The sequence below is a fragment of the Mucor velutinosus genome (assembly GCF_035048745.1).
Source record: "Mucor velutinosus strain NIH1002 chromosome Unknown tig00000041, whole genome shotgun sequence".
NCBI lineage: Eukaryota > Fungi > Mucoromycota > Mucoromycetes > Mucorales > Mucoraceae > Mucor > Mucor velutinosus.
This window is the reverse complement of record NW_027041905.1, coordinates 1,951,822-1,975,919: the sequence shown is the minus strand read 5'-3', so window position 1 is coordinate 1,975,919 and position 24,098 is coordinate 1,951,822. Positions and strand designations below refer to the sequence as shown.

The 24,098-nt window shown below is 42.1% G+C and overlaps 9 protein-coding genes and 1 non-coding gene across 10 annotated transcripts; 7 read left to right on the top strand and 3 right to left on the bottom strand.

The window, feature by feature from the left end:
- Positions 1-2,319: 2,319 nt before the first annotated feature.
- SHO1_2 (Transmembrane osmosensor) lies at positions 2,320-2,625 on the top strand (the record flags this gene model as incomplete). The annotated part of the gene is made up of 1 exon (XM_064820236.1): positions 2,320-2,625. The coding sequence occupies one exon, from the start codon at positions 2,320-2,322 to the stop codon at positions 2,623-2,625; it is 306 nt and encodes a 101-aa protein (XP_064684156.1).
- A 1,997-nt stretch (positions 2,626-4,622) lies between these two features.
- On the top strand, positions 4,623-5,027 carry ATC70_000828 (uncharacterized protein; the record flags this gene model as incomplete). Its single annotated transcript, XM_064820235.1, has 1 exon — positions 4,623-5,027. One exon carries the CDS (start codon positions 4,623-4,625, stop codon positions 5,025-5,027), a length of 405 nt encoding a protein of 134 aa, XP_064684155.1.
- Positions 5,028-6,740: 1,713 nt separating this feature from the next.
- Positions 6,741-7,658, bottom strand: ATC70_000827 (uncharacterized protein; the record flags this gene model as incomplete). The annotated part of the gene is made up of 2 exons (XM_064820234.1): positions 6,741-6,851; positions 6,924-7,658. The coding sequence occupies 2 exons, from the start codon at positions 7,656-7,658 to the stop codon at positions 6,741-6,743; spliced, it is 846 nt and encodes a 281-aa protein (XP_064684154.1).
- A 440-nt stretch (positions 7,659-8,098) lies between these two features.
- ERD2_1 (endoplasmic reticulum retention protein) lies at positions 8,099-11,471 on the top strand (the record flags this gene model as incomplete). The annotated part of the gene is made up of 6 exons (XM_064820233.1): positions 8,099-8,465; positions 8,534-8,806; positions 8,885-9,577; positions 9,661-10,172; positions 10,253-10,545; positions 10,619-11,471. The coding sequence occupies 6 exons, from the start codon at positions 8,099-8,101 to the stop codon at positions 11,469-11,471; spliced, it is 2,991 nt and encodes a 996-aa protein (XP_064684153.1).
- A 681-nt stretch (positions 11,472-12,152) lies between these two features.
- Positions 12,153-12,482, top strand: ATC70_000825 (uncharacterized protein; the record flags this gene model as incomplete). The annotated part of the gene is made up of 1 exon (XM_064820232.1): positions 12,153-12,482. The coding sequence occupies one exon, from the start codon at positions 12,153-12,155 to the stop codon at positions 12,480-12,482; it is 330 nt and encodes a 109-aa protein (XP_064684152.1).
- A 263-nt stretch (positions 12,483-12,745) lies between these two features.
- On the bottom strand, positions 12,746-12,817 carry ATC70_000824. Its single transcript has one exon. It is a non-coding gene; the product is annotated as a tRNA-Asp (tRNA).
- Positions 12,818-13,189: 372 nt separating this feature from the next.
- Positions 13,190-14,821, top strand: ATC70_000823 (uncharacterized protein; the record flags this gene model as incomplete). The annotated part of the gene is made up of 1 exon (XM_064820231.1): positions 13,190-14,821. The coding sequence occupies one exon, from the start codon at positions 13,190-13,192 to the stop codon at positions 14,819-14,821; it is 1,632 nt and encodes a 543-aa protein (XP_064684151.1).
- Positions 14,822-14,877: 56 nt separating this feature from the next.
- On the top strand, positions 14,878-17,352 carry AOX2 (inducible alternative oxidase 2; the record flags this gene model as incomplete). The annotated part of the gene is made up of 1 exon (XM_064820230.1): positions 14,878-17,352. One exon carries the CDS (start codon positions 14,878-14,880, stop codon positions 17,350-17,352), a length of 2,475 nt encoding a protein of 824 aa, XP_064684150.1.
- Positions 17,353-19,183: 1,831 nt separating this feature from the next.
- RAV1_2 (regulator of (H+)-ATPase in vacuolar membrane) lies at positions 19,184-20,119 on the bottom strand (the record flags this gene model as incomplete). Its single annotated transcript, XM_064820229.1, has 2 exons — positions 19,184-19,294; positions 19,367-20,119. The coding sequence occupies 2 exons, from the start codon at positions 20,117-20,119 to the stop codon at positions 19,184-19,186; spliced, it is 864 nt and encodes a 287-aa protein (XP_064684149.1).
- A 440-nt stretch (positions 20,120-20,559) lies between these two features.
- RAV1_1 (regulator of (H+)-ATPase in vacuolar membrane) lies at positions 20,560-23,932 on the top strand (the record flags this gene model as incomplete). Its single annotated transcript, XM_064820228.1, has 6 exons — positions 20,560-20,926; positions 20,995-21,267; positions 21,343-22,035; positions 22,119-22,630; positions 22,711-23,003; positions 23,077-23,932. The coding sequence occupies 6 exons, from the start codon at positions 20,560-20,562 to the stop codon at positions 23,930-23,932; spliced, it is 2,994 nt and encodes a 997-aa protein (XP_064684148.1).
- Between the last annotated feature and the right edge of the window lie 166 nt (positions 23,933-24,098).

The following is a 24,098-nucleotide window of genomic DNA, read 5'->3' as shown; positions in this document are numbered from 1 at the left end:
CCGAATCCAGCAACGCTTGTTTGTATGGTGTATGGTACATAGCACTATTTTTAAGCTATTATCGCAAAAAACAAAGCTGAAGTGAATTGGAAAAAAAGACATGGATGATGAACCCTGTCGAATTACATCAAACCATGGAAGGATACGAACAAATAGAAGTTTGTCTATAATGCGTTCTACAAGCTAATTCATATCTATACAATCAAAAAGTTTCAAACAAAGCTTCTGTGAACGTCAAACCATAAGCCTACTTGAATGTATATTAATGTGGCTACATCATAACATCCGTCGTTATTTATTTGCATGCAAATTTTAATGAACTCTTCAAGAATCGAACGCTTACACTTTGGATTGGTAAAAAAAAAAATCAAAAAAACCAACATTTTCAAACATTGGAAATGCATACTTCGTGAGTTAATCGACATTAAAGACGCTATTTTTAAGCGGGAGAATATGCTTACTCTAGCTTTGAAAACCTGTTATTCTTAAACAAAGCAAGCTACAGCCGTCTAGTCTTGACAGCAAGATTCCTCAATACGTCTAGTATCTATTGGAAACTTGAAACCAGCAAGTTGATATGGTCCTTTTCGTACGCTCCGATTTTTAAAATGCTTGGTCAAATGCATGCTGGTGCGGTGTGTTTAGGATATAGATCATCTCTGAGAGGCAAATGTATTAAGCGTTGTATATTACATAAGAGGATCTGCGAATGAGCAGAAATGCATAGTAGAAGTGAGAGGTCTTTATTCAAGCAGCACGAAGGAACATGAGTGATGCCATCAAATGGCTAATCTATATCCTGGTTCCTAGAGAGTGGTAGCCTATGGCCTTTCGTCCCTGGATTTGGGTTTCAATTCCGACAAATGTTCTTCCGTTAAAGCTACTAGGAAGAACATTCTATCCTGGATCATATTTGCTGTTTATCCTTGACTGGTGGTTCATGAGGCGTTATGCAGCACATTCTCGTTAACTGGTTCAAGGCTTATACAATTATCCCGCATTTAAGATCAAGGTCCTATTGCTGCGGCACTGTCAAATAACTATAAACACATTCGAGATTTACATTAGTTTTAACCCTCATTCAATCTTGAAATAAAATGATAAATATATTCAGTTTTAATTATATTTCTTCTCTCTATATTATTCTTAACGCATTTTTTTTCTCGCTAAATTTGGCTGTACGAACATACTACTTTCAAAGCTCTGATGTAAATAGTCTAAGACTTGATTGTGGATGGTGGCGTAAATCTTATGACAAAAGATACTTTTATCCTGTGAAATCGTTGATATGAAGCAAAAGTTAGCAACCCATTACATTGAGACATGTTGGAAAATACTGATAAACAACGCATGCTTGGCGGCGGGGCATCTGTTATTAAGTCCTCCTGGTCCTTAAAGTAGTATTGCATTATCGTACTTGTATATGGGCTTTCTCCAACCACATAATATCAAGTTTAAAGGACACTCACTCACATGCCACAGTTTAATGCATGTTAGATCAATTGATTGCACCTTATTTTATAGTTTTAAACAAAGGACGACATAAATTGGATCTATTTGATACTCTTTTTATTACAAATACAAAATTATAATACATGACAGATCAATAGGAAATCAACCAGTTGTAGCCCATCGTTGTTTCAACCCCTGAGCCAATCAGATTGCTTGAAAACTCCGCTGACCTAAAAAAAATTTGCGAGGGTTTCCCTCTGTTTTGATGTGAGGCAAAATTTTAAGCGCCGCTATAATAGCAATATAGCCGCTGCTATCATCAAACTTCCCCCAGGTGCTAGAGCATGCCTTACTTACACCACCTAGCTTTAGATTCTGGCGTTGAGGCTCTCAATCATCACTAAAGTAAGTAGTGATAACCAAGTGGAGACAGCCTATCTACCTCCTAGCCTCCGATAGAGTCTTGTTGAGCTTCAGGGATAGGCACATCCACACAACGTAAAAAAGGTATGCTTCAAAGAAACACAAAGATAATAAAGGAAAGAATAAAAGAATATACTACTATAGGAGTATAGTAGTACTTGGGCAAAAAATGGATACTCACACAAAGTGATTCAAAGAAATGTATAACAAGTACACCATCAGAGATGCTCAAAAGAGCTCGTTGTTGCAACAAAATTGCATACATGAGCAAAGTGCATGGTAATAGTCGAATGTAAAGTAACGCAAACACACAAAACTGCAAAAGCAATGGTGGTATAAGTTTGCACTGCAACATAATGACTAACGTTGTCTCATGTGAAGCCACAAAGGCAACGCAACCAGCGAAAGAAGAAGAAAGCGCAACAAAGTAAATATTATGATAAAATGCATTATCACGAGAAAGGAAGCAATAATACAAACGTTCAAAGAGGTTTTATATCATTCCAACCAGAAGAAAGAAGATACTTACCACTTACCACCACCACAGATAGACCAGAGGATACGCAATCACCAGATATAAACCAGAGAAAAAGCATGCACCAGACACAGTACACCAGAGAAGACCATATTAGCAACAGCAGCAGCAACACCAGCACCATGGAAAAATCAGAGAACAAACGACACCAGAGACCAGACAAAGACCAAACAACAAGCAACACTAGCAGAGACCAGACAAAGACCAAAAAGTAGACAGCAGAAAAGGAATGGCAGCAGCACCCACGTCAAACAGGCAAAAAAATTATCAAAACCTAACAAACAAATTCAGTTAGTACTGATTCTACGTCTTCCAGTGCTCGTTTATCGAATGGTACCTACTATATCCCTCTTCAAAGAAGCAGTGTCAAGTTCTTTTAGCAATACAAGGCAGTGTGATCAGAAGTTGGAGTGTTATTATCATTCGAACGGTTTCCAAACCAACATGGTTCGATACTAAACGCGTTTTGCAAAAGGAAAAAAAAAACGGTGATATGGAAAAATGAGAGGGCGCCCTATCCAACGTCACGGCTAGTAAATTTGGCCTCAGTCTTCTGCCACAGCAGCTGTCGCTGCGGCAATCAAATTTGGATTTGTGCAGCTGTCATTTTTGTGCTCAAATTTGACTTGATCTGACATCCTTTAAACGTTTTTGCTAGATTTGACTATGAAAACTGTCATTGTTATACTTTACTTTCTATTGCGTTTATAAAGAGTCATTAAAGGCGCATCGAATGATGCTGGTTACATTTAGTTTTTAGACTGAAAATAATGAGCAATTTTCAAAAATATGAAAACAGGTTTTCTGTGAATATGTCAAAATTTAGCATATACAAGCCTCATAGAAGGGGTTTCCGCTGTTGCATTCCATCTTTACGATCAATTTGATTTGATATGTATCATAAGAAAAGTCTTCGTTTTTTAGGTGAAAAACACGATTGTTTGATTTTCAAGAGTTTTCCCTTGCTAATACTCATGGAAATATGATGATTTTCATGAATTTGCAACGACTCAAAAAAAATTGAGATAAAGCATCAGGAAGTAAAGCGTGGTCAAGAGGCGGCATGTGATGCTATTCCAAGCGCTCAAAACGCTTTGTGGCATGAGTTATTCGTTCTTGAATATGGCTGGATTTGAACAGAATTCGACCTAAAACGAAGGGGGTAGTCGGTTGCATTGCCAGAAGAGTAAGTCAATTACGCTTGCGGAATACATCCACTATGATCTGCATTATTTCGACAATTTATCCAGTTATCAGATTTAGATATAAACTATATGTGCACTGGATTAGATATACAATACAGATTTATACTATAAGAAGATATGATCTTCAGATACTACGTTAATACTATAAGATCCATACTATATAAGATATAGGCTATAGATGGCATCACAGACATGGATGGCGCTATAGACTTATACTTGTATTCCGACATTGACTACGGATGTTTGCCATATCTGGATAGGCACCAAGATTAATGCAATATGAGCTTGTTGCTTCAGATGTGCACTTTATGATCCACGCTATAAGACACATGCCTATATCCGTGATACTAGCTACAGATACTTTATGTACTACAGACTCGTGCTATATATGAGACATGCTACAGACATGACATATATCCAGATACATGCTAAAGATGTATGCTCAGCGATATACACTCAGATATGTACTGTTGATATAGACTAAGGAGATTGTACCTATCGGATACATGCTACTAGATCGATATTATTTATCCTTATAGAAAGAATAGATCAGAATACTTCGGATGAGAGTCTAATTATTCATCCAGACAAAGCTAAATCATGATTAGCTTGCTGGAGTTGTCTTTTAGCATGATTAGACATTAGTATGATCGACATTCAAGCGGGACAGTTCATGAAACTTCTGGTTCAGCCGACAGGTTTCTGCTTTTGATTAAATGCTTCAAGACGACTTTCTTACAAGACGCAGTTGCGATGATGGACGTAATACCTGAACATCCTATTTGGAGGCACGAAATTTTCAGAAACCCACTCTTTCTAGAATTTCAAAAATATAAAGCTTTTTTTTTTCAATATGAAAACTGTGTGTCTGATGTTTTTGCTTTGTTTATAGAAAAGCAAAAGCTCACGTTAAAGAAAATGAAGTGCCCCATTCATTAATTATTGAAAGATTTGCTCCTGAAGTACAAGAGCAGCTTTCCTGTATCAACCGAAGTATAGCAAATACAATGCGAGAATTGAATGAACGTCAAAAGAAGTCGGATGAAATCCAGCAGCAAATGCAAAAAGTGTTTGACAATATAGTCACCGGAAAGCAGCAACTGCAACTGTCTTTTAGGATAAACCAAGGGAACCAAGCATTAGCGACAACAGGCGCTGTCGCAAATACCTCTGCCTTGCCAAGATCAGAAGATGTATCGCAATCAAAACAATTTTCGGAAGAAGCCCAACAAAGCCCACCACCACCAGATTATAACAACACCAGAGTTGCAACTATTCACTACGGCCCAACTGATGTTCTCATGAGAACATCGAGGTGCTCATATAAGAATCTATTTTATGTTCTCATTCGAGAGCATCGATGTTCCCAAAAAGTGGAAAATGCTCTCATATGGGAACATCGGCGTTCCTAAAGATCTATTATAAGTCGGCCGATGTTCTCATAAGAACATCCGAGATGTTCCCATATGAGCACATCCATGTTCTTAAATAAGAGCAAATGTAGCTGTTTATGAGCGCATCGATGTTCTCAAATCAAAATATCGATGTTCTTAAATGAGCAAATCCATGTTCTCAAATGAGAACATTCATGATCGCGCATGAACCTATCGATGAGCTGAAATGGGATCATTGAAGGTCTGAATCAGCTTAAATATTGGTAGCTTTTATTGGCCCATAATTCGTGGTTTAAATATTGGCAGCTTTCATTGGCTCAGAAATTGTGGTTTAAATATTTATACATTTATTATTGGTTAATTTTAATGGGTAAACGAAGGCTACGTGCCAAAAACGTGCAATAGTAAAGCCTTGTAGTGGTAATGGTCATGCTGTAAGCTATAGTAGAGTCAAAGATAATTGAGAATAATAGCCTGGATCAGTATGAACTGTTTCGTGTTTCCCAATATTATCAGTTTTTAGGGCAATATAAAAGTGATGTTTCCAGGCGAGATCCAGAGAGAGCATAGAATGAAAAGGTTGAAGCCATCAACAGTGTTCCATGTAGAGCAACGAATTGTACAAAAGCCAGCATAATATCAAAGATGTGCATGTACCTATCAGCAAAGATGTGAACTGAATCAAGTTAGTAAAGCGTTCCAGCAAAGGCGTAATGACTACAATACCTCTTTCACAAGACAGATAGAAAGTACAGCACACCACCAGGCAGCGACTCATTGGGAGCAGACATTCTTGAAAAGAAAACATCGAACGAATGTTAATGCGTCTTATGCTGTCAGAAGAATCAGATGTATAGACCGCATCATTCAACTATGAAGCATCTGCCATTGTTCACTGGATGCAAAAGGGGATCCATAAAGTATGCAAGAGATGTGCTCAGTTATCAAGCCAAACCCGCCAGACCCACTCGACGCTGGCACTAGTTAACTTATCAGGTGAGTAACGACTGATTTTTCCTGATGATGCAGCAAAAGATGACTTACTACTTGAACAGTGATAGCAAGAAAGCAGATAAATGGAACCAGCAGGATGGAGGGAAACGGTTAACCAAATGGCATACTTGCGACATCGAAATTGACCTGGCAAAGTCGCCTTTACATTTCTACAAGATATTTGTTAGCTTTTATATGGCAAGAAGCATTGGACATACCATAAATTTGTTGTCTCGAAAGGGTGTAAATGAAGATTCCATCCTGGATACTAAGGCAGGGATATGAAGCTTCCCACGGCGCACATTTGAAATGGTATTCCTTCTTCAATGGCATTGAAACCTAGCCTCCACCTTTAAAGCCATGGACGGTAAATGCTGCCTCTTCTTCTTGCTGCTACAGAGTACATGTCTCTTATGCTGATAGAATTAAAGTGAAAATAGATGAAAAATGAAGAAAAAAGAGAAACAAAGGCACTTTTTTCTCAAGGGATGACCTAAATATACAAAGTTTCGATCTAAAAATATAGAAACACGCTCTAATCATGGACAGTATCAGACTGATGTAACCAAATCAAGTAACTTTTTAAGCTGAAGTGACCTATCAAATGTGATTTTAAATGTGGCATCGCAGCTAATCCATCATCTCAAATCCCAATAGAGCAAGGCAGCATCAAATGTACAAAAGCAAAGTAATTTTATTTTGGATGAAATATACAAGATCTCACAAACGCACACACCATTACATATTGCTAGTAGTACTAAGGTTGTCATCATCCTCAGCATTACCAACACCGGCAGTTTGAGCAAGCTGGGCAATATCACTGTCTCCAACAATTGCTGATTCAGTCTCCTAAAAGCATTTGAAATGTTTCCAATACTTAGATGTTAGCCATGGCCAAAACAAATAATAGGAGCTACTTACCAGAAGATGGCTTCTTGCCTCATTTTCTTGCAAAGACACATTGGCAGCAGCATTGGCAGCATTGGCAACATTGGCAGCAGCATCAGCAGCAGCAGCAGCAGCAGCAGCTCGGTTTCTGCTTGCTCTATTTGCTTTGAAGGCCTGGGAGAGCAACAACCTGGCACACCACTGCTTCTTGCAGAGACAAATCATGAGATTGTCCCGTTGCAGGGCCTGCTCCTCCAGTGCCAGGCTGTAATATACCTGTTCATCCTGCACATGGTCCAGGGCATTCCAATGCGAGATATTCGGATGCATCACCAGTATAGCCTCCAAGACCCTCTTTGCTGTGCGGTGGAGCTTCTCCCTGCGCGATTTGAGCTGCCCTGGTGTCAAATCGGGTACAGATGCCCCATTGCATAGTTTGTGTAGATGCTGGAGCATTGCGTTGTATCTCTCCACAGGAGAAGCTCTGGCCCTGCCGGTAGGGTTTGCTTCAATTACCCGAGGACCTCTTCTGTTGCTGTTTGATAGTACCTGGCTTCTGTAAGTGGGATCCAGGATGCTTCTTGTTGCCAAATCGCTGCCTGCGTCTTCCAATGGCGACATGAATTGCTGTCGAAATCCATCATTCAAGACGTTCAGTTGTACGCCTTGTTGGCTGATTTCGGATCTCATTGCCATCATTTCTTGCAAGAGTCTTGCGGTGAAGTCAATGCTGGCAGCGTTGTTGTTGTTGTTGTTGTTGTTGTTCATGGTTCGCGCTGATAATAAAAATTTAGTAAGCAAAGAAAAGATATGTTCAGAGTTGTGTTTTACCGTATATCTCGTTGCGCACACACCACCACGTTGTTGAACGTCATTCGGTTCACAGGCTTCATGCAAGTAATGCTGACCTCATTGTACGCCCATAGTATAAGCATATGTGCACAGTGAATACCACTCGATTTGACATGATGTTGAAAGTGAAATGACGTAGAGGTAGCCTGAGGCGACATATCACATCATAGGAAACACGTTCCTTACTTGATCTTGGACTTTGAGTTACCAAACGTTATATGCAAGACTACGTATCACTTGCTTGTAAACGATGATAAACGCATTTGTTGGCGAGCGCAAATAAAACTTGAATTAGTATATAAAGCTGCCACTTGAAATTTGTTTTTACTTGCCTATTTTTCTTGGTTTCTCCAAACATGTCATTCTCAATCCGTATATCACGAGAAACAGAGCCATCCTTCTGTACAAATTGCTATACCAGCTTTGACAGTGCCCGTGCTCTACGCAACCATCGCCGAAACTGTCGTGCTCCCATTTTGAATGAAGATCAAGATGTTGAAATGGAAGAGCAACCTCCAGTGGAAACAACGCTGATACAGCCACAATCTCCCCCCAGTGCGCTAGTCACAGCCAATTCAGATCATGCAAACCAGCTGCATGATGATGATGCCATGAGTGATATTGAAGAAATGATTCCTGCTGCTGACGATGCTGATTACGACTACGCAGACTTTGAACAGACGCCGGGTGCTGCTGATCTGCTGCCTATTGTCGATAATAATGGTAAGGAATTGCAGCGCTAAAGTAGATGTATATACTCACAATAGCGGATTCCACACATGCGATAACAGGAGACAATCCAGAAGAAGCAGGGCTTGAATTTGATTTGCTAAATGTCAAATACAAGACAGTTGGAGTAGTCGACCCAGATGCAGAAGATCAGGCTTGCTTCTACGATTGCAGATCCCTCGAAGACATCAACCAAAATACATATACAACCACAGAACTGGTTTCGATTGAGCTGTATGATATCGTCAATGATTTTGCTATACCACGGGATGCATACAGAAAGTTGGTCAGGTTGATGAACACTGTTTTGAGAGATACAGAAAAAATTAGTCGAGGTAATTCGCATTGCAATGACATGTCATTTATACAATAACTCACCAGCTTCCGATCCTCCCCCTCCCATGAACTGATAGAAAGCAATCCGGAGATCATGCATGGCCCTCGTGTGCAAAGCATGCTTCAGCGCCAATCATCGTTGACATCCCATGAATATGATGTGTGTATCAATGGCTGCAAGCTGTACGCATTGGAAGTAGACGACGAGGAGACAATTTGTAATATTTGTTCCCATGAAAGATACGATGCACGGGGAGATCATCGAGCCCTGTCAACAATGAAAGTCATGTCAATTGGAGACATCGTATCACGATTAGTTGCGAATCCAATAACGAGAGAGGAGCTTCGGTACCGACATGCCTACGACAACAGAGACCTTGAAGAGAATCCATCCGATGTTATCATTGCTGACGTATTTGACGGCGCCACGTACAAGTCCATCAAGAATACGCATTTCACAAATGACCTGGATATCGCAGTTGCGATCATGAATGATGGCTTTGTAGTTGAAAAGAGAGGTGATCGGCTATTCACAATTATTCATCTGATGGTGTTCAATTACGATCCACACAAGCGTTACAAGGAGGAGTACACGCACGAGCTTTGTATCTTTCCAGGAAAAAAGAAGCCCAAATCATTTGACTCGTTCATTTCCATCATCTTGGCAGAGCTCCAGTGGCTTTCTACGTATGGAATGGTAGTCGAAACAAATGATGCTGGGCCAATTCGTTTGAAGGTTCATCCTCTAATTTGTGGTGGTGATACTCCAGGTAAATATCCTAATTGATAAAGCAATTAATCAGCATCCACAATGGCTAACATGAAATTGATTTACCTACCTGCTTTATTCTAGCCGTGTTTGACTGGAGCAAGTGTGCTCATCATGCATCTGAGTATGGCTGTCGTTGGTGTCTTTCGCGTGGTATGCACCCTGATAATCGCAGCCATGGGATGTACTTTCCAAATGCTGGAAGCATGCGTACGAATGAAGATTACGAGAGGGCTGAGTCCAACCTTGGATTCAACGGTGTCAGCCTTTTCAATCAGCTATCGTCATGCATTGCACCCCAATGCTTTGGATTCGAAGAAATGCATACATTAGCACGAGGTGTTGGTTCAGAACTCTTCGAGATGCTCACTGTCGACCTGTCTCCGAACAACACAAAGTTCTTCTACACATATCCAGATGGTGAATTGGAGCGAGAAAATTATCCATTTTTCATTCCAAAGCAACGGCTGTTTGAGATTGGCAAAGCAATTGAGGACACAAGATCACATATACCAGTTGCATTTGATGGAAGCTTTTTGAATCTGGTGGAGAAGCTACGAGGCACCCGCAGTGTTGACTATCTTGATAATTTGCTGGTAAGATCAGATCCACTGTAATCTGCAAACGTACACATGTAAGGCGTGAATTAGGATCTGATTATTCTGATTTGAAATAGACCATCATACCTACTCTCTTTGTCCCAGAATTAGCCAGTCCACAGGCTAGGAAAGCAATCATGAAGCTGGTTAGAGGCGTCTGTCTTGCATTGCAATGGGAGTTCACTGAGGCTAGGTTGGCAGAGATTGATGAATGCATTGACTTCTTCATTGACTACTGCAAAGCTCAGAGAGATGCCATGTGCTTGTCACTTTCGGTCTTCCGTCCCGTAATGCATCAGCTTACACACGTAGTGTGGATGATAAGAGAAATGGGGCCAATTGTAGCCTACTCCTCACGAAGTCAAGAACGGTTAGTCATCTATACATGCTATGTTTATCACACACATCCAGCTACTTACATAACAACATCATCCATTTTACAGAAGCATTGGAAAGTTTGGTGATTTGATAACTGGCAAGTCAAGGACAGGCAAGCAATCTTCCAACTTGATTGAAATTGTTGCAATCAGAAACCAGCTGAAAAGGATCTTCGACTCAAATGAGTTCCTCCAAGGCATTCGACCGCAGCCATATGCATCCACCACATACCTCAATCATCCAGAATCTCTAACAAGCTCACAGTTGTGGGAACCTGATCAAGAAGAGACAAATTTGGATCATCATTTTGGCTTCGATGGTACTGATCGTGCTGAACTCCATGGTGTTCCAATTGCAAGATTCAAGCGTGCTTTGTCGAAATACTATTGCAGGATATTCTCTCTTCAAAGGCTGAACAGTCCATTGTCAATGACGATCAAGGTTGCCCATCGTGCTCTAATCGGTTCTACTGTCATAGGATCAGAAATATACAGAGAGAAGATGCATGAGTTTCGTAGAAGCAACCATCTGGTCATGTTTAGGTCAACTCACCTCAATCGACTTAACCACCCTGTCTCCTGTTGGTTTGTTTCGCGAGTGATATTCTTTTTCCAACATGTCTATGATGGGTCGACCTACTTTTTGGCTTTCGTTGAAACCATGAAAAATCATGGTGTTGCTTCTCACGACAGGTCTGTCCCTTTTGTTCGTATGAATGAGCCTGTCGAACAACAAATTGCAAGAAGGGTGCCGAGAGTGATTGATCCCAAGTATGCTGTCATTTCTATTGACGATGTTGAGATGCAAGTGGGATTGGTGAAATCTTTGGATAACGACTTGCACTTTAGCGTCATTGCAAACTACCATGCGTTTGAACAAGATATGTCGATCGATGCTGGCGATATTCGCAACCTTTAACGAGGATTGAAATCGCAACATACAGATTTTTTGCTTTCGCGTAAAACTATCCACTTAAGGCTACTACGAAATAAAAGATAATACATTTATCAATACAATACATAGCTACATTCATTAATCACACTTGTATACCTCTTACAGCTTTGTTGTCCATGAAGGCATGCGCAAAATAATTATAATAAAAGAAAAGGATCCGCATCACTGGCCATCAAAGCATTTTGAGAAAAGCATAATTAACCCAGCAAGGTTAACGTCCAACGAAGAAAAAACGAGTTTGCTCGGATTCGAACTGGCGACCTTCAGTTTGTTAGTCAGGAATATTACCACTTTGACATAGCGACTCAAAGTAACCAGAAACTCGGGTCACGTGATTTTTTCTCCTGATTTGTTTCAAATTGAGCAAGTTTGGAGGCTTCTAACTTCGTAGATAATGATGCTACGAATTGGCGTTCGGTACGAAAAATAAACAAAAGAACTCAAAAAGTCTGACCATACCATTTAAAAGCGCATATCTGATAACTATCTTTACAGTGTAAAGCCAAATGTTCTGATATGGGAACATCGAGGTGCTCACGAGAACATCGATGTTCCCAAAAGAGCGCATCGATGTTCTGTGAGAACATCAGTTGGGCCGTAGTGATTTCACTTCCATACAATCAAGAAGGTGTACCGTTATACAAAATGAGTCGACAAGTGACAACTGTGTGTGATCTTTGGGACAAGTGGACAATAAGTCGAGATGGATTCTGGTCTGTTCAAGAATTAGAAGACAAGTGGGGCGCTAAATGGAGAAAAGACGACAGAAAATGGTTCAATATCCGTAAAAAAATCATTGATTCCGTTGAAGACCTTCAGCTGGATCTTGGTCTCTCCCCCGCTTCTACTGTAAGCGCCTTACAAAAGGTGTTCAACACTCGCCACTGGTCTTTGGATAGCTTGGGCACAGAGCTCCAAAAAGGCGCTTTTTTTCCTTGCGAAGAAACAAAAAGAAGAAAATTACAACACTTTTAGTTGAGCCTCTTTTACCATCAATAGTTGCATTTTCATTAATAAATATCTTTTTTTTTCCTGTGGATTTTGTAAAAATCGCTTAAAATGTGTTATGTAAATCTGGGTCTCAGAATAGCAGGGAACCACAAATCGCACACACTACTGAGAGTTGGTAAATAATCCTTGATATTTATACTAGTTAAAAGGTTACAAACAAAGTCTGGGTGTACCTGACAAAAGTTTTGAGCTACATACACTAGATCTGTGAGAATTTCTCAAAAAAACTCTCCGGCGGGGAATTGAACCCCGGTCTCCCGCGTGACAGGCGGGGATACTCACCACTATACTACCGAAGAGAGACGTTAGTCGAACAGCGCGCGATATTAATCGTTCCTTTTTATACTTTTTCGCAAAATCAGTTTTTCCCATCAACTCTTTAATTACTCATCAAGATTCCCCCAAAACAGAAATCTCGTGTCAGTGCCAAGGCTTCTGAACCTTCTATTGCTTCCCGTACTACAGTTACACCTGCTAAGCAATTAATTTTCATTAATTCTGTGCACAGTAACACTACTTTGTCCTCTGGTTCCACTACTTCGTGTCCAAGTGCCACTGCTTTGCCTAACGTTACTAGTTCTAACCTCACTTCTGTTACTCCTGGTCCTACCCCCACGGTTTCGCAATCGAAACGTCCATTTGTGCCTTCCCCAACTTCCTCTTTCGGTGAAATGCCCCAAAAACGGATTTTGACTAAAAAGGGCGTGATCTCTTCTCCCACGGTTGTCAATGCCAATGTCAATGCTCCCCCTGAGGTGATCCCTGCTTCTCGTATCACTCGAATTCCGATTCCCAAGGGTTCTAAGGTTCCCATTAATGCCGAAAAAGCTTTGCCACAACCAAATGCTGCTATTCCTGCTACTAATACCACTACTGATCCGTTGATCAATACTACTGCTGTCTCTTCTAACACTGCTACTACTACTATTATTGATCTTCCTTCTGATACTTCTACCGTTGCTTCTTCAACTACTTCTCTTGCTGACTGGGCAATCGATTTTCAGGTTCAATTGCGAGCTATGAATACTCGATTTGCTGCTTATGAAAATCGGTTGAATGAAGTTGAACGTCTTACGGCTGAGAATGCTCAGCTGAAATTTGCTCTGTCTGACGCACATCAGTTGATCGCAACACTTCAGGAGGAGGTGAAGCGACTTAACAACGTCTCTGTAGATGCCGTTATGTCTGATGTGTCTGGTGTCTCTGCCTCTGGTATTTCTGGTGATTCTGGTGACTCTAATGACTCTGGTGTATCTGATGGTGCTGCTGGTGCTGCTGCCTCTGGTAACTCTGGTGCTTCTGGTGTCTCTGGTGTCTCTGGTGTCCCTGGTGTCTCTGGTGTCCCTGGTGTCTCTGGTAACTCTGGTGTCTCTGGTGTCTCTGGTGCTGCATTTGGTGTCTCTTCTGGTTCATTCTTTGCTGGTAACTCTTCTGTTTCCAAGTATGCTTCTCTTCCTGCTACAGCAGCTGCTTCTTCCACTCGTGTTGCCTCCACTACTCCTACTCCTACCTATAACTTTTTGGCAGCTGCTAAAAAAGGTAAGAATAGCAAGCAAAAATCCAAGTCAAAGCCTTCCCCTCAAAAGGTTGAGGCTGCCGCCCGCTTCTTTTCTGACTATCCTGAGCAATATGAGCAAGGCTATCGATACATCTACTTTCGTAGTCGTCATCGTAAGTCTTACAAGGCTGTTCGTGAACAATTGCATACGTTGAAAGTCCAAAACTGGCGTGTTTTGGATATCCACTACCCTGCTCCCAAGGCTGTTGCCCTTTTGGTCCATCATGAATATGCCAAGGAGCTACTTGATACTCTTGCCAAAGCTAAGGTCCTCCCCATTGATGCTTTTGATCCTCGTGATCCAACAATTCTGGAGGATCCTCGTCTTGTTTCCCTTACTGAAGCTGAGCGTGTGGAGAAGGCTATCCAGGTTCATCAGGGTCGTATTCTGCGTGGTCTTCAATACTTGTACCAGCATGCTGGTCGTCGTCCTATTTCGATTGCTGTTGCTACTGACTTTTTCCACAAGAAATGGATCTCTAATGATCAATTGCGTGAGTTCAAGTCTAATGGTTCTTTTACGATTAATGGTGTGGTGTCTGGTGATTCTGTTTCTGGTGATTCTGGCTCTGGTTCTGATGGCTCTGGTTCTGGTGGTGACTCTGGTGCTGGTGGTGACTCTGGTGCTGGTGGTGTCTTTGAGACGGATAATGAGAATGTTACCATGACTGATGCTGCTAATGATACTGGTTCAACTGTTTCTGCTTCCCTTCCTGGTGGTGATAAACCAGAGGCACCTCAGTAATGAGTGACTCTCGCGATATCACTATAACCATCTGGAATGCTAATTGTCTTGATCGCATGACAATTAATACTGTTACCCAATCCCTTCCTTTGTCCTCTCTCATCTTTATAACCGAAACATGGCTTCTTCCTCCTCTCCATCTCCCTACTTCGTGGCAGCAATTCCATACCTATGGTTTGCCTGTCCCCAACATGCGTTGTGGTCAAATGGGAATCTCGTTGCTGGTCAATCCTGATTTTCCTTACCCTGTTACGCATATTCCTTCTGTCTCTCCTTATGTATTATCCTGTCAGGTTGCATCCACTTTGATTCACTGTGTCTATTTGCCTCCTACTGCTTCTTTTTCTGACTCTGATGCACTAGCTGTACTCCGTGATCTGCCTCTCCATCCTAGTCCCTCCCAAACAAACACAATCATATGTGGTGATCTCAATGCTCGCCATGCTCGTTTATTGGGTGATACTAAGACTACTACTAGAGGTACTCTTCTATATGAGTGGCTGCTTGATACTGGTCTCTATTGTTGGAATGCTTCTTTTGCTTTTGGTGAGCCTACACTTGTCAAACAACGTCGTCGTCGTATTGTCCATCACGATGATGCGAATGTGTCGTCAAGTGCTAGTGCTTCTGGTGTTGTTGGTGCTCCTGTTGGTGTCCCTGATGGTGCTGCTGGTGGTTCTGGTGTCGTCTCTGGTGTTGTCTCTGGTGGTGGCTCTTTTGATGACTCTGGTGGTAGTGGTGTTCTTGGTGCTTCTGGTGTCTCTGGTCGTGGTCCTGGTATTGGTGTCTCCCTCGATGGTGGTGCTGTGTCTGGTGTTACGGCTGATAATTCTGATCTGCTCTCTGATTCTAGTGATGATAGTGACTGTACGGATGATGGTGAACCTGTGAATGATCCAATGTCATACATCTCCTACGCTGCTGGTAGTATCATTGACTTGTTCATTGGTACCCATGGCCTCTTGCATCCTTCCTTGATCGTACACTCTAATATGAGTATCAACTCTGATCATCATCCTGTGTCGCTGTCCTTTGCCTTTGATTCTCCCCCTCCTGTTCGTGTGGATCACCCGCGGTGGATGTGGAATCTATCAAAGTTGGAGGACCCAAGTTGCTCCTATGCTCCTCTGTTTGCAAATCGTATTGCTCCCTTTCACGATGACCTGGTGTCTCTGTTGCCCTCTACTGCCTGTCCTGACTTTGATGCATTAGGTAATACTCTCACTGATTGTATTCATTCGTCCTTGACAGAGTCTGTGGGTCGTCGCTTACCAAAGCCTCCTGGTAATGCCTGGTTTTGGACCTCTGATTTGCAAGCTGCCTTTGACCTTCGTGAGCATCTCCATACCCGCTGGCTTCGTTCTCCTAACCCCTTCGAACAATGTAAACGCTGGGGTGAATATCTTGCTGCTAAGAAGGCATTCCAAAAGGCTATTCGTCGTCGGCGTCGTCAAAGCTGGAAACAGTTTTGTACCAAGATGGCTACACAGCCTTTAGGTGATACTACTGGTACGCTCAAGCGGATTATCCGTGGTCGTAGTCTCAGTGCTCCTTTCTCCCACCCTGAAGGTCCTGTTGCTGCTGCTTCTAATATGGCCCAACACCTTCGTGGTATCTATGCTGGTGATTCCCTGCTTCCAAACCGGCCTAATGCTCCTCCTACTCCTCTTGTGCCTCATTCTGTGGATGAATGTCCGTTTGATGCCGATGATGTTGACTACTACTTAAGAAAGCGTTTGGCCAGGCGGCGTGCTCCTGGTGGGAACCATATCCGTGCGGAAATGCTCCTTCCCATCCGTGAATCTCTGGTGCCTGTACTTTACCTGTTGTTTCAGCTGTGCTGGCGTTGGTCTCGTACTCCTGCTTCTTGGCGATTAGCACAGGTGGTGCCAATTTACAAGAAGGGTGATCCTCTTGATCCTGGTAATCATAGACCCATCTCTTTGACTTCTGTGTTTCGAAAGTTGTTGGAACGATGCCTCTATGATCCTTTGGTGTCTTCTGCTCCTGCGTTGGATGTGGTGCAAGGTGGTTTTCGTGAGCGTCGTGGTGCTCCTGATCAGGCGCTCTGTCTACATGAACTCTGTCTTCACCATACTCTTGATTATGGTTCTCCTCCTGTTTTGGCTTTTCTGGATATCAAATCTGTATACGATACGGTTGACAGAGCTGTCATTTGGCGTGCTCTCGAAACGTATGTATCAGATGCGATGCTTGGTCTCCTTCAGCATTTGTTTGATGAAGTGTCTGTTCAGGTCTTGGTGTCTGGTGCTGTTTCTGATGGTTTTTGGCCTGGTACTGGTGTGTTGCAGGGCTCCATTTTGAGTCCTTTTCTTTACTCCGTGTACATCAACTCTCTGCCTGCGGTGTTGCGTGCTCCATTTAGCCCTCGGGTGGTGGAGCGTCCTCCTCGTTTGTATAACGGTCTTTGGATCAATAGTTTGATGTATGCTGATGATGTGGTGCTAATTGGAACTGCCGAGTCTATGCCTTTGTTACTTGCTCGTGTGGAAGCACTACGGCCCAACTGATGTTCTCATGAGAACATCGAGGTGCTCATATAAGAATCTATTTTATGTTCTCATTCGAGAGCATCGATGTTCCCAAAAAGTGGAAAATGCTCTCATATGGGAACATCGGCGTTCCTAAAGATCTATTATAAGTCGGCCGATGTTCTCATAAGAACATCCGAGATGTTCCCATATGAGCACATCCATGTTCTTAAATAAGAGCAAATGTAGCTGTTTATGAGCGCATCGATGTTCTCAAATCAAAATATCGATGTTCTTAAATGAGCAAATCCATGTTCTCAAATGAGAACATTCATGATCGCGCATGAACCTATCGATGAGCTGAAATGGGATCATTGAAGGTCTGAATCAGCTTAAATATTGGTAGCTTTTATTGGCCCATAATTCGTGGTTTAAATATTGGCAGCTTTCATTGGCTCAGAAATTGTGGTTTAAATATTTATACATTTATTATTGGTTAATTTTAATGGGTAAACGAAGGCTACGTGCCAAAAACGTGCAATAGTAAAGCCTTGTAGTGGTAATGGTCATGCTGTAGGCTATAGTAGAGTCAAAGATAATTGAGAATAATAGCCTGGATCAGTATGAACTGTTTCGTGTTTCCCAATATTATCAGTTTTTAGGGCAATATAAAAGTGATGTTTCCAGGCGAGATCCAGAGAGAGCATAGAATGAAAAGGTTGAAGCCATCAACAGTGTTCCATGTAGAGCAACGAATTGTACAAAAGCCAGCATAATATCAAAGATGTGCATGTACCTATCAGCAAAGATGTGAACTGAATCAAGTTAGTAAAGCGTTCCAGCAAAGGCGTGATGACTACAATACCTCTTTCACAAGACAGATAGAAAGTACAGCACACCACCAGGCAGCGACTCATTGGGAGCAGACATTCTTGAAAAGAAAACATCGAACGAATGTTAATGCGTCTTATGCCGTCAGAAGTATCAGATGTATAGACCGCATCATTCAACTATGAAGCATCTGCCATTGTTCACTGGATGCAAAAGGGGATCCATAAAGTATGCAAGAGATGTGCTCAGTTATCAAGCCAAACCCGCCAGACCCACTCGACGCTGGCACTAGTTAACTTATCAGGTGAGTAACGACTGATTTTTCCTGATGATGCAGCAAAAGATGACTTACTACTTGAACAGTGATAGCAAGAAAGCAGATAAATGGAACCAGCAGGATGGAGGGAAACGGTTAACCAAATGGCATACTTGCGACATCGAAATTGACCTGGCAAAGTCGCCTTTACATTTCTACAAGATATTTGTTAGCTTTTATATGGCAAGAAGCATTGGACATACCATAAATTTGTTGTTTCGAAAGGATGTAAATGAAGATTCCATCCTGGATACTATGGCAGGGATATGAAGCTTCCCACGGCGCACATTTGAAATGGTATTCCTTCTTCAATGGCATTGAAACCTAGCCTCCACCTTTAAAGCCATGGACGGTAAATGCTGCCTCTTCTTCTTGCTGCTACAGAGCACATGTCTCTTATGCTGATAGAATTAAAGTGAAAATAGATGAAAAATGAAGAAAAAAGAGAAACAAAAGCACTTTTTTCTCAAGGGATGACCTAAATATACAAAGTTTCGATCTAAAAATATAGAAACACGCTCTAATCATGCACAGTATCAGACTGATGTAACCAAATCAAGTAACTTTTTAAGCTGAAGTGACCTATCAAATGTGATTTTAAATGTGGCATCGCAGCTAATCCATCATCTCAAATCCCAATAGAGCAAGGCAGCATCAAATGTACAAAAGCAAAGTAATTTTATTTTGGATGAAATATACAAGATCTCACAAACGCACACACCATTACATATTGCTAGTAGTACTAAGGTTGTCATCATCCTCAGCATTACCAACACCGGCAGTTTGAGCAAGCTGGGCAATATCACTGTCTCCAACAATTGCTGATTCAGTCTCCTAAAAGCATTTGAAATGTTTCCAATACTTAGATGTTAGCCATGGCCAAAACAAATAATAGGAGCTACTTACCAGAAGATGGCTTCTTGCCTCGTTTTCTTGCAAAGACACATTGGCAGCAGCATTGGCAGCATTGGCAACATTGGCAGCAGCATCAGCAGCAGCATCAGCAGCAGCAGCTCGGTTTCTGCTTGCTCTATTTGCTTTGAAGGCCTGGGAGAGCAACAACCTGGCACACCACTGCTTCTTGCAGAGACAAATCATGAGATTGTCCCGTTGCAGGGCCTGCTCCTCCAGTGCCAGGCTGTAATATACCTGTTCATCCTGCACATGGTCCAGGGCATTCCAATGCGAGATATTCGGATGCATCACCAGTATAGCCTCCAAGACCCTCTTTGCTGTGCGGTGGAGCTTCTCCCTGCGCGATTTGAGCTGCCCTGGTGTCAAATCGGGTACAGATGCCCCATTGCATAGTTTGTGTAGATGCTGGAGCATTGCGTTGTATCTCTCCACAGGAGAAGCTCTGGCCCTGCCGGTAGGGTTTGCTTCAATTACCCGAGGACCTCTTCTGTTGCTGTTTGATAGTACCTGGCTTCTGTAAGTGGGATCCAGGATGCTTCTTGTTGCCAAATCGCTGCCTGCGTCTTCCAATGGCGACATGAATTGCTGTCGAAATCCATCATTCAAGACGTTCAGTTGTACGCCTTGTTGGCTGATTTCGGATCTCATTGCCATCATTTCTTGCAAGAGTCTTGCGGTGAAGTCAATACTGGCAGCGTTGTTGTTGTTGTTGTTGTTGTTGTTGTTGTTGTTGTTATTGTTCATGGTTCGCGCTGATAATAAAAGTTTAGTAAGCAAAGAAAAGATATGTTCAGAGTTGTGTTGTACCGTATATCTCGTTGCGCACACACCACCACGTTGTTGAACGTCATTCGGTTCACAGGCTTCATGCAAGTAATGCTGACCTCATTGTACGCCCATAGTATAAGCATATGTGCACAGTGAATACCACTCGATTTGACATGATGTTGAAAGTGAAATGACGTAGAAGTAGCCTGAGGCGACATATCACATCATAGGAAACACGTTCCTTACTTGATCTTGGACTTTGAGTTACCAAACGTTATATGCAAGACTACGTATCACTTGCTTGTAAACGATGATAAACGCATTTGTTGGCGAGCGCAAATAAAACTTGAATTAGTATATAAAGCTGCCACTTGAAATTTGTTTTTACTTGCCTATTTTTCTTGGTTTCTCCAAACATGTCATTCTCAATCCGTATATCACGAGAAACAGAGCCATCCTTCTGTACAAATTGCTATACCAGCTTTGACAGTGCCCGTGCTCTACGCAACCATCGCCGAAACTGTCGTGCTCCCATTTTGAATGAAGATCAAGATGTTGAAATGGAAGAGCAACCTCCAGTGGAAACAACGCTGATACAGCCACAATCTCCCCCCAGTGCGCTAGTCACAGCCAATTCAGATCATGCAAACCAGCTGCATGATGATGATGCCATGAGTGATATTGAAGAAATGATTCCTGCTGCTGACGATGCTGATTATGACTACGCAGGCTTTGAACAGACGCCGGGTGCTGCTGATCTGCTGCCTATTGTCGATAATAATGGTAAGGAATTGCAGCGCTAAAGTAGATGTATATACTCACAATAGCGGATTCCACACATGCGATAACAGGAGACAATCCAGAAGAACCAGGGCTTGAATTTGATTTGCTAAATGTCAAATACAAGACAGTTGGAGTAGTCGACCCAGATGCAGAAGATCAGGCTTGCTTCTACGATTGCAGATCCCTCGAAGACATCAACCAAAATACATATACAACCACAGAACTGGTTTCGATTGAGCTGTATGATATCGTCAATGATTTTGCTATACCACGGGATGCATACAGAAAGTTGGTCAGGTTGATGAACACTGTTTTGAGAGATACAGAAAAAATTAGTCGAGGTAATTCGCATTGCAATGACATGTCATTTATACAATAACTCACCAGCTTCCGATCCTCCCCCCATGAACTGATAGAAAGCAATCCGGAGATCATGCATGGCCCTCGTGTGCAAAGCATGCTTCAGCGCCAATCATCGTTGACATCCCATGAATATGATGTGTGTATCAATGGCTGCAAGCTGTACGCATTGGAAGTAGACGACGAGGAGACAATTTGTAATATTTGTTCCCATGAAAGATACGATGCACGGGGAGATCATCGAGCCCTGTCAACAATGAAAGTCATGTCAATTGGAGACATCGTATCACGATTAGTTGCGAATCCAATAACGAGAGAGGAGCTTCGGTACCGACATGCCTACGACAACAGAGACCTTGAAGAGAATCCATCCGATGTTATCATTGCTGACGTATTTGACGGCGCCACGTACAAGTCCATCAAGAATACGCATTTCACAAATGACCTGGATATCGCAGTTGCGATCATGAATGATGGCTTTGTAGTTGAAAAGAGAGGTGATCGGCTATTCACAATTATTCATCTGATGGTGTTCAATTACGATCCACACAAGCGTTACAAGGAGGAGTACACGCACGAGCTTTGTATCTTTCCAGGAAAAAAGAAGCCCAAATCATTTGACTCGTTCATTTCCATCATCTTGGCAGAGCTCCAGTGGCTTTCTACGTATGGAATGGTAGTCGAAACAAATGATGCTGGGCCAATTCGTTTGAAGGTTCATCCTCTAATTTGTGGTGGTGATACTCCAGGTAAATATCCTGATTGATAAAGCAACTAATCAGCATCCACAATGGCTAACATGAAATTGATTTACCTACCTGCTTTATTCTAGCCGTGTTTGACTGGAGCAAGTGTGCTCATCATGCATCTGAGTATGGCTGTCGTTGGTGTCTTTCGCGTGGTATGCACCCTGATAATCGCAGCCATGGGATGTACTTTCCAAATGCTGGAAGCATGCGTACGAATGAAGATTACGAGAGGGCTGAGTCCAACCTTGGATTCAACGGTGTCAGCCTTTTCAATCAGCTATCGTCATGCATTGCACCCCAATGCTTTGGATTCGAAGAAATGCATACATTAGCACGAGGTGTTGGTTCAGAACTCTTCGAGATGCTCACTGTCGACCTGTCTCCGAACAACACAAAGTTCTTCTACACATATCCAGATGGTGAATTGGAGCGAGAAAATTATCCATTTTTCATTCCAAAGCAACGGCTGTTCGAGATTGGCAAAGCAATTGAGGACACAAGATCATATATACCAGTTGCATTTGATGGAAGCTTTTTGAATCTGGTGGAGAAGCTACGAGGCACCCGCAGTGTTGACTATCTTGATAATTTGCTGGTAAGATCAGATCCACTGTAATCTGCAAACGTACACATGTAAGGCGTGAATTAGGATCTGATTATTCTGATTTGAAATAGACCATCATACCTACTCTCTTTGTCCCAGAATTAGCCAGTCCACAGGCTAGGAAAGCAATCATGAAGCTGGTTAGAGGCGTCTGTCTTGCATTGCAATGGGAGTTCACTGAGTCTAGGTTGGCAGAGATTGATGAATGCATTGACTTCTTCATTGACTACTGCAAAGCTCAGAGAGATGCCATGTGCTTGTCACTTTCGGTCTTCCGTCCCGTAATGCATCAGCTTACACATGTAGTGTGGATGATAAGAGAAATGGGGCCAATTGTAGCCTACTCCTCACGAAGTCAAGAACGGTTAGTCATCTATACATGCTATGTTTATCACACACATCCAGTTACTTACATAACAACATCATCCATTTTACAGAAGCATTGGAAAGTTTGGTGATTTGATAACTGGCAAGTCAAGGACAGGCAAGCAATCTTCCAACTTGATTGAAATTGTTGCAATCAGAAACCAGCTGAAAAGGATCTTCGACTCAAATGAGTTCCTCCAAGGCATTCGACCGCAGCCATATGCATCCACCACATACCTCAATCATCCAGAATCTCTAACAAGCTCACAGTTGTGGGAACCTGATCAAGAAGAGACAAATTTGGATCATCATTTTGGCTTCGATGGTACTGATCGTGCTGAACTCCATGGTGTTCCAATTGCAAGATTCAAGCGTGCTTTGTCGAAATACTATTGTAGGATATTCTCTCTTCAAAGGCTGAACAACAGTCCATTGTCAATGACGATCAAGGTTGCCCATCGTGCTCTAATCGGTTCTACTGTCATAGGATCAGAAATATACAGAGAGAAGATGCATGAGTTTCGTAGAAGCAACCATCTGGTCATGTTTAGGTCAACTCACCTCAATCGACTTAACCACCCTGTCTCCTGTTGGTTTGTTTCGCGAGTGATATTCTTTTTCCAACATGTCTATGATGGGTCGACCTACTTTTTGGCTTTCGTTGAAACCATGAAAAATCATGGTGTTGCTTCTCACGACAGGTCTGTCCCTTTTGTTCGTATGAATGAGCCTGTCGAACAACAAATTGCAAGAAGGGTGCCGAGAGTGATTGATCCCAAGTATGCTGTCATTTCTATTGACGATGTTGAGATGCAAGTGGGATTGGTGAAATCTTTGGATAACGACTTGCACTTTAGCGTCATTGCAAACTACCATGCGTTTGAACAAGATATGTCGATCGATGCTGGCGATATTCGCAACCTTTAACGAGGATTGAAATCGCAACATACAGATTTTTTTTTTTGCTTTCGCGTAAAACTACCCACTTGAGGCTACGAAATAAAAGATAATACATTTGTCAATACAATACATAGCTACATTCATTAATCATACTTGTATACCTCTTACAGCTTTGTTGTCCATGAAGGCATGC